This window comes from Nestor notabilis, unplaced genomic scaffold (assembly GCF_000696875.1).
Source record: "Nestor notabilis isolate BGI_N333 unplaced genomic scaffold, ASM69687v1 scaffold32374, whole genome shotgun sequence".
NCBI lineage: Eukaryota > Metazoa > Chordata > Aves > Psittaciformes > Psittacidae > Nestor > Nestor notabilis.
Window position 1 is genome coordinate 2,287 of NW_009925667.1, and position 9,007 is coordinate 11,293.

Genomic DNA, 9,007 nt, shown 5'->3' on the forward strand with positions numbered 1-9,007 from the left:
ATCAGCCCAGCAAAGTGTGGAATATGACTCCCAGTACATGGGAGTAAGTGTAGGTATGGTAGCAGGGGCAGGGCTTTGCTGTAAGGATGACTGTGCCTCAGTCATGTGCTCTGGTTTGGGTGCTAGCTGTGTAAATGAACTATGGAACATTTCAGCGTCTGAGTGAATGCTCAGTGTCGAGCAAAATCAAAGCCTTCCATGGCAGGCTCTTCTGACTGGCAGCTGGAGAAAGATTCCCCTTTTCCTTTTCAGAGGCGAGTCAGACTTCGGAAAATCATCATATGTTAAAGTAAGGGCAAAATCTCCCAGCTTCTTTATGGGAAGGATTTGGTCCTGTGAAATCTCCCAGATCTCAAGTATAGTCATCAGGGTGCAACTATGAAAGGCTCTGCTAAAGAAGTTGAATGTGCTGTTCAGTGGCCAGTCTTTAGTCTGTATTCTCCGGTGTAATCCAGCTGCTTGCGCAGTCCAAACATTTAGGAAGCGTGGCAGACATTAATCAGTTTCACTTCAGTTTTCTACTCTGTTTCGGTTTCTGCCTCCTTTATGCCCCAGACTACTGCGGTGAGCAGCATTTGATCTGCACAGGTAACTGCCGCTTTCCCTCCCTCTTTTCTTCCCTCCCTCCCCTTGACATAGGTCTGTAAGCATTTTTGTCCAGAACTGTGCCTTCTCTGCCAGAGTTCCCAGATCCTTCCTGCTGGCACAGTGTGAATAATCAACAGTACAGTTCAGTGACTGTCATTGTGCCTGCAGCATTTCTCACATATTAAATTGTTCAGCTTGTTGGAATATAGGTGGTGGCTAAGGTCACTCTGAAGTGGAACAGAAAGAAGGAGGTAGCCACAGACAAGATAGAATAGACAGGCGGCATACTACAGTTAGGAGAAGAGGGAAGAGGAATGGAAGGGACAAGGAACAGAAACATGCTGTCTTCTAGATGATGAATACCAACAAGCAGTCCATGCCTGCCAGGCTACGTTTCCCTTTCACAAGCCACTTTCTCTTTTAATAGCTGCTCAGGCTTTCTGACACTTCAGACTCCCTGGATGGAAGCTCCTCCCCTCTTGTACCCACTCTCAGCACTGTAGCACTGTCAGCTCTGCATGACCTAGAATTAACTTTCAGCAATTAACTGCAGGCTATGAGCTCCAAGCCTGCAGCTTTTGCATTTTTGTGGCAAAGTAACCTTTATGCCAGCTTGTCACAAGTTCAGGGCACTTTAGAAACGCTTACTGGAGACCATTTTTTTCCATGATGCAAGCAGTTTGCTCTTATCACTCTGAGTTATCAAACTTGGTGTGTAGGACTCCACATGTACAGGTGGATCATTACAGTCCATAACAGCATGGGCAGGTACTATCTCTTTGTCTGTGTTCTTATCCTCTGCTCCATTTAAGACATCCTCCTTTACCTGCGTGCTGGTAGAGCTGAGAGGCCTGGAGGGCTCCAGGTACTCAGTGTTTGCAGAACTGTACTAGCAGCTGGGTTTTGTGTGCGTGTACTTATCTATCCTATCTTTCATCTCTAATTCTCTCCAACCCTTGACCAAGCAGCAAAATGAAGCTTTGGCAAGAGACTGGGAAACATTGAGAAATGCTTGTGAAATCAGTGCAGATCGCAAGCAGTTAGTGTTTGCTCCATTCTGAGGGAAGGCAGGAGATCACGGCAGATCCACCCTCTTCCCCCTCCCACACTGCCTCATTGTGGTCTGGTAGCCAAGTATATGGTCTGGTTAATCCTGGGGGTGCTGTGGGCTTGCTTTGAATCTTTCAGTGGGTGGCTTGATTCCTTGGTCTGGGAAAGTGATCAGTGTGGAGACATGGAGGCTGTGACTTGTAGCAAGTGCTGTCGTGGTTCTGAGGTGGCCTGTTGAGGTGCATGTTCTGCATAGGCAAAAAAACTGGCTGACAGGAAGAGTGAAGATATGTGAATGCATGGTTCAGAACCTTCTGCTTGTTCTTGGAAGGGTCTCTGCTCTGAATGCTGTAGAAAGGATGCTTCTGGCTTATCCCCGTACCTTCTAAAAGCCACTGGGGCATCCACTGGCTGTTTTGAAAAGGGATAAAAGTCAAATTGGTGAAGGGTTTTAATCTAGAGTACAGATCATCTTCAGCAGCCGCGGGTGCCTTTTGGCTGACCTAGTATGCTTAGTAACAGCATATCCAAGAGTATATGGATAGCAGGGAATATAGTGAGGCTGTGGTCTATTTTGCCTCTGCCCTGAAGCAGCAGTAGGAAGAGATTGTCTCCTTCTCTCCCCACTTGGTTTATGTGTGTGTGTAGGGGGTAGAGACAAAGGACTTAGGCCTGCAAGACTGTTGGTGAAGAGCATAGGGTAGATGTGTTGCAACTGTCTGTCTCATTTTAAGGGGTGAAGCACTAGATGTTCTTGAGCTAAGTTTGCATTAACTTATTCCCTCCATTCCTCCTTTTAGTTATCAAATTCCTGGAAGTCTATGAGCGCAGCTTCTGCAGGACAATTGAGACCCTGGTGGACATTTTCCAGGAGTACCCTGATGAGGTGGAGTACATATTCAAGCCATCCTGTGTGCCTCTGATGAGATGTGCGGGTTGCTGCGGCGATGAGGGCCTAGAATGTGTCCCTGTGGATGTGTACAACGTCACGATGGAGGTGAGGGCCCAACTTGCAAGCTGGCATGATTGGGTGCAAGGAAGCAAGTCAGCCATCACAGCCACTCCGAGTCTAAGCTCCCAGCTAATTCAAAGGAAGGGCACCCTACCACAGGGAACTGGAGATGGTTGGATCAGGAGGACTCACCTGTCTCCTGACCCTTGTGCCCAGCATTACACCAGGCAGGGTTAAAAGATGAGTTGCTCATGTCTAATCAAGGCTAAGGGGAGAATCTGGTTTTTTGGCTCTGACTTCACCAGTGCCCAAATAGAGTTGCTAGGAGCACGCAAAGGAGCTTTCTGCAAAGGACCACTTCATGTTTAAGAAAGTGCAAGAGAGCATTTCTGATGCTCTTATCTCTGAGGCCTCAAAGAAGATACTCCTTGGGCCCCTGCTGCATCTTCACTCTGTGTTTGGTCCACACAGCTGTTGATCTGAAGGCAGCTGAGTAGTGCAAGAGGGAAAAGGCTGTCACTACTCTCTCCTGGAGGGCATGTGAGGTCAGCCTTTACCAACAGAGCGGGGGATTTGGGTCATTAGCTACATTGGCACAGCAGGGGTGGAAAGGGGCTCTAAGAAACACACTGCTTCAGTGTCAAGTGGAAAAGCCTTTCTGCCTCTGGGCATCCTCCTTTGTTTGGAGGCTGCTGAATTCGTTCCTTAGAAGAGACTGAGATGGCTGTGATAGCAAAGACTGGGCACGTGGGGAAGATGCAAACTCTGCTTTAGAGAGCTTTGTCACCTCCCTTGTTTACAGCCTGGATCCTAACTTGTATTCACAGTGGTGCTGCTTCCATTACCTTAACCCCCATAGCTCCGTCACCTACTTTTGTCCCTAAGCCTCTTGAATGACCACTGTGAATATTGCCATCACTTTTTGATGTGGATGAAAGACAGGCAGGACTAAGCAATGAACTAGCAAGCTCTTTTTACGTGTCATTTGAGCTGTGTTTGAACTCTGGTGGAGAATCTGTCGGTGTCCTTCCATGGTTCCCTATACTGCTTTTCCACTTGCAGGCTCTAGCTTGGGCCTGATCATGGTGTAGCTGGGGATAGGCCTCTTCCTATCATTCCTTGCTGAATCACAGCTTTTGGCTGATATACGTGCATGGTTGGAAGGGTCAGAGACACTTGAACAGATCTCCAGTGCAAATGCTAGAGCTCGTGGTTCAGTCAGGTTCTGGGTTGAGATACATGCATAGCTTCTAATATAACTACCCTGGAGGCACCTGGGGCTGGTTGATGGACAGTGTGTGGCTCTGCAGGGCTGCTTTTAAGCACAGATGACCAGATTTACATTGTGTGTTGAGTCACTGAAAAAGTGATATGTCAGCTGGGAAGGAATGGTGGTGTAGGCAAAAGGAGTCAGATATGGAGTTTTTGCTTGGGCCCTTGTGTTAAACTGAAACATGCTTCTACATGAGAGCAGGCTGGATGCTCCTTTACTGTCTCTAGCATCAACCAGGGACAGCTCAGTGAGAACCTTGCTATGGTGTTACGCCCTCTCCCATGCCGGTCTCCAAGGCAGTCCACCAGTGCTGGCACCTTGCATGCGTGAGCAAACAGAGCTTTGGCACGAGTCTGGTGTTGCCACTTGCTTGTGATCAAAGGCCTTCCTGACTGGGAGAATGAGGCCCCAAAGCCAGCTCAAACTCTGCCATGCTCTTCTCAGGAGCACCGGGGGTGCAAATGCTTTGCTGTGCAGCAGGCTGATTTGGAGCTGTGAACATGAAGAGTGAACGGGCAGTGACCCTCTCTGTTTCTTTCATTCCAGATCATGAGAATTAAACCCCATCAGAGTCAGCACATAGCGCACATGAGCTTCTTACAGCACAGTAAATGTGACTGCAGGTGAGAATGGAGCAGCACTGGTTCCTCTTGCAATAAACTTATTCTGAGCCTTTCCTTTTTCTGCCGTTGGGTTGGGATTGTTGTCCAGAGGCTCCTGCAGTCTCCTCAGTTGGTTTGCAGAGGGATGGCTGAGCCTGGGAAAAGAAGTTATTTGCTGGCGCAGCTCCTCCATCTCCAGATATCATACGTGGACAGTGCTAGCCTGCAACCTGGGGTCTTTTGGCACTGACTGCCAGTGAGGTGCAAACGGAGAGCAAACACTTTGAGAAGGACCGCTAAACCTGCCATGGGCATCCTGCAATGCCAGCTGTACATGTCCTTCCTTGGACTTGGCAGGACCTGGGGATAATACTGAAAGCATATGTGGTAAGCTTGCTTCTAATGAGGCCTTTGTTCTCTCTTCCCCCACAGACCAAAGAAAGATGTCAAAAACAAACAAGAAAAGTAAGTGACAAGCCTTTCCTCCTTTCTCTTTTGGTGGTTGGTTGGTGTTTCCTCTCCCCACTGCGCCTTGCCCTTTTCTTTGATCGGAGATACTTACTTGGAGAAGGTGTTTTTGGAAATGGCATATGGTAGTGCATGGGGCGACACTCTGAATCCGTTCCAGATGGGCACAGAAACCCAGATCTGATGGTTATTCCTTCATACCCCAGTCCTGGAGCTTGCATGACCCACGGCCATGGCAGTCACTCCTAATGCTTTATCCCAAGTCAGGGAAGTCCCGTCACGTGTGTCCTACCAGAATGGATTCAAGGTGCAGCCCCTAATCTCCCTTCCCTCTTCCTGGGGTGTTTCTGGTTACTGCAAATCACTGCCTTTCTTTATTATTAATTTTTTTCATGCTGCTTGAGTGAGTACTTGCTGGCTTCTTTCACAGCAGCTTGGGTAGGAACTCTGCTGGCTACAGGGAGAGGTGGCAATAGAGGCCTGGTGGAGGCAGGACGGATGCCATGCAGGATGTGACTCTGGTTTTGGTTGGGTGGAGGCCAAGGAGGGTGTAAAGGGAGGTGGATATCCTAGCCGGGTCTTGGTGGAGGCTTTCGTGAGAGTTTTTTCAGTCTGATGGATTTGCTCTTGTGACCTGAAGGAGGTTAAGGCACAACCTTCCCTTTCCTTCCTCCCGAAAGAAAAAGCGATGTGAAAAGCAGAGAAATAAGCTCTCATCCTGCAGTAGTTGCAGGCATGATCACAAAATGTGGAACAACATCAAAAAGAAAGAGTGACCTCTCTGGGTGAGAGTCAGCTGGAGTGTGCATGGCTGTGGCAGCAGCTCTGCTGGTCAGAGGTGCCGAGTTGGAGAGGTAGCGAATGAATACTGGGAGATGAGGCTGAAACAGAGAGCAAGCTGGAGAGTGAGAGAACTTCTTTCATCCCTCTCCTGGTGGTTGTGTATTTCTAGCTGCCTTCCAGCCTCTCCTCCTCCCTTTGGAAGTCTGCTCCTGGCTGCACTGGGCTGTGTGCAGCCAGCACTCCTCTCTGAGCAGGGCCGTGTTGGGGATGTTCGGTCTGCGTGGCTCTGTGGTTTGAAGGTGTGTGAGAGTTGGGTCTGTGTGAACTCTGGTGAGGATGGGATGTGGGTGAAGCAGCCAGCCCAGACTGTGTTGCATTCCCTTTCCTCTTCTAACAGCACCTTGCCTGCTCTTTGCTGGTTCTGCACTCCCTGGGGAAGGAAGGGAAGGAATGGGAGAGACTGGTGTGCTTTGATTTATGCTGGATTGAAAGTCCTGTTATATTGGTGCCCCTCTCCTCCCTTCAGGTCGATTTTCCTCCCCTCACCGCCTCCCTGTGACTCCTGACATGTAGGGCAGAGGCTGGGAGCGAGCTGATGCTCTGACACTCATTCCAGTGAGACGACTTGAACAGGGCCTAAGAAACACCTATGGTGCTTTCCCTTCTGTCCCCCATGTCCCCATCACAGCTCCCTCCTGAGATGGGCTGTGCCAGGGAACGAGGGAGCCTTTGCTGAACTTGCTGCAGTGCTGTGGCTCCCTTGCCTGACAAGCCCTGGTGCTTTGCCTAGGGCCTTCTCCTTGCATGTCTCTCCTTTGGTCCTGTGCTAACGTGGCTCAGGAGCAGCGCAGGCTCCAGCCTCCCTCGCTTCCTGTGCTCTTACTGGCCTGTAGAGATCCATGTTTAGTGTCTAGGCCTGCCCAGGAATCCGGAGCAACTGGTGGATTTTTCAGAATGGAGTCTATGCCTTGGCTCGGTCTGCTCATCAGTCTGGCAGATCCATGTGGAAGGCAAGGGGAAGGAGAGAAAGGAGGGAAAATCTGAAAGCTGCTTACTGGTTATCTCCTGGGTGTCATAACTAGGTTAGGCCTCCCTCTTTCCCCTTTGGTACTCAGGATAGAGGCTGCCAGAGGGGATGTTAGCAAACATCCAATGAGGTCTCCTGGAGCCCTCCATACCACATGCAGGAGGTGGGGTGGGTAAGCAGAGCCTTCAGGCTAGATAGCCCTCTCACACACAGTGCTGCAGTGTAGACCAGGTCTCACCCCTTGTCTGCGGGGTGCTGAGGCCTGGCCCCCTTTGCTCTCATCCCAAGGCAAGATCACCACCAGCCTGGCAGGAGAGCTGTTGAAGCTCAGCTGCCCCCTCGTAGGCCTGGTACTGGGCAGTGCATCACGTCAGAGCAGTTTCCTTTTAGCTGGGGTGAGCCCCTCTTGTCAGTCAGTGTGCGCCCGTGCTTGTCGCCTGGAACGGTTGTCTGCGCTCCCTGCGGTTGCGTGATGCTTTCATGAAGCTTTCTGTTCCTTCCCCTCACACCCTGTCCTTTCCCCACTGCCCCTCTCATGTGGAGGGGCAGCAGATCTGCCTCTGCTGGCAGCAGCCCTGCTAGTGGTGGTCTCTGCTGAGTCCCCTGGCACTGGCTTGGCTGTGGGCAGGCTGGTTGCAGTGCTGGCAGGAGCGCAGGAGGGCCAGTGAATGTGTGTGCGAGATGGAGATCTGTGCTTCGGCCCTGGGACCTGCCATCCAGTCCTGCCTCATGTACTTCCCCCTCCCAGCAAGGCACATGGCTGTATTTTTTTTCTCCTCTTCCTTGCGTTTTCTTCCGTTTTCTCTCTCTCTCTCCCTTTCTTTCCTTCTCTCTCTCTCTCTTTCTCTGTTTTTTTTGTTTTGTTTTTCTTCCAGAAAATCAAAGCGAGGAAAGGGGAAGGGTCAAAAGAGAAAGCGCAAGAAAGGCCGGTACAAACCACTCAGCTTGTACGTTTGTGTCCTCTGCTTGTAGACTCTCTTCCCTCCCTCTCCCCAAAGCAATCCGCCTGCTTGCTGCTCATGCAAATCTTACCCTCCCCTCCCAGTCACTGGTGGGCTGCAGGGGCAGCGCTGGTGGTGGCACCGCTCTGGCACTGAGGGCATCTCAGGGAAGGTGGCTTTAGCTTGCTTGGCTTCCTAATCATCAGTGGTGACAATTCTCCCAAGGCACAAGAGTGCGGGTGGGCAGGCGAGCACCCTGCGCCCTCTTTTCCGCACCTTCTGGTTGCAACTCTCTCGTCTGCTTCCCCTGACTCATCTTGTGCCCTCACTGCTATGGTGACTGGCAACAGGCAGGCTGGCATCTGCCATGCATGTGTGCGTGTGCGTGCGTGTGTGTGCGTGTCTGGTGGAGTCACAGGCGGAGAGGAGAGGTGGGATGGTGGGAAGCTGGAGAGGGGGTGCTGGGGAGCCGGGTGGGCTCGCTCTCTCCTTTCGTCTCTCTTTCTGCTGGATTTGGTGGCTTCTTTCTCCCTGTCTTTCTCTGTCCATTTCACTCTGCCTCTCTCACGGTGGTTCACAGAATTCTGCATTGTAAATTCACGACCCTTCCATAGGACACTCCTAAGTGGCAAGGTTGGGATGGGGCTTTCAGAAAGGAGGGCAGTGCTGGCTGCAGGGGTAAGCATGTGATGCTGCAGCCCAGTTGCTTTCCAGGGGAGGAGAGACCCTGTCTGTTTAACTCGTTTAGCCGCTGGCCTCTTTCTACTCGAATAGCCCACTTCAGAGAATGCCTTTCATTGATATGTCAATAGCTGGCTGGGACCTCTCACCTTCCCATCCTTGCTTTCCCCTTCTTCCTCCCTCTGGCCTGTGCCGGTGGATCCAATGCAGCATTTGTGAATACTGTGCAGAGAGCCTTTTTTCTTTCTCTTTACGCTAATGCAAGGGGGTGCTGTCCTGGGGCTGCCGGGGTGCTGCTGGAAAATCCATCAGCCTGCGACGCTCCAGTGGGCAGCATGGGGGCTGCGGGAGGGGGCAGAGGGATTGCTTTGATGTTTAGGGTGTTGCATGTGTATTTTCTTTCTGCTGAAGCGCTGTAGCTTAGACATCTTTCCTTTTGCCTTTTTGCAGTCACTGTGAGCCTTGCTCAGAGAGGAGAAAGCACTTGTTTGTACAAGATCCCCAGACCTGTAAATGTTCCTGCAAATTCACAGACTCACGTTGCAAGTCGAGGCAGCTTGAGTTAAACGAGCGCACTTGCAGGTTTGTGTCCTGAAGGATGAAACACACAAAGAGACAGAGAGAGAAAGGGACAGGGGGGGG

At 50.9% G+C, this 9,007-nt stretch overlaps 1 protein-coding gene across 1 annotated transcript in view; it reads left to right on the top strand.

Moving 5' to 3' along the window:
* Positions 1-2,438: 2,438 nt before the first annotated feature.
* Positions 2,439-9,007, top strand: part of VEGFA (vascular endothelial growth factor A) — a gene marked incomplete at its 5' end in the record, with an annotated part of 8,960 nt that continues 2,391 nt past the window's right edge. The window contains 5 exons of the mRNA XM_010013161.1: positions 2,439-2,635; positions 4,410-4,486; positions 4,898-4,930; positions 7,619-7,690; positions 8,816-8,947. Coding sequence (XP_010011463.1) covers positions 2,439-2,635; positions 4,410-4,486; positions 4,898-4,930; positions 7,619-7,690; positions 8,816-8,947 — 511 coding nt within the window. The remainder of the gene's footprint in view (positions 2,636-4,409; positions 4,487-4,897; positions 4,931-7,618; positions 7,691-8,815; positions 8,948-9,007) is intronic.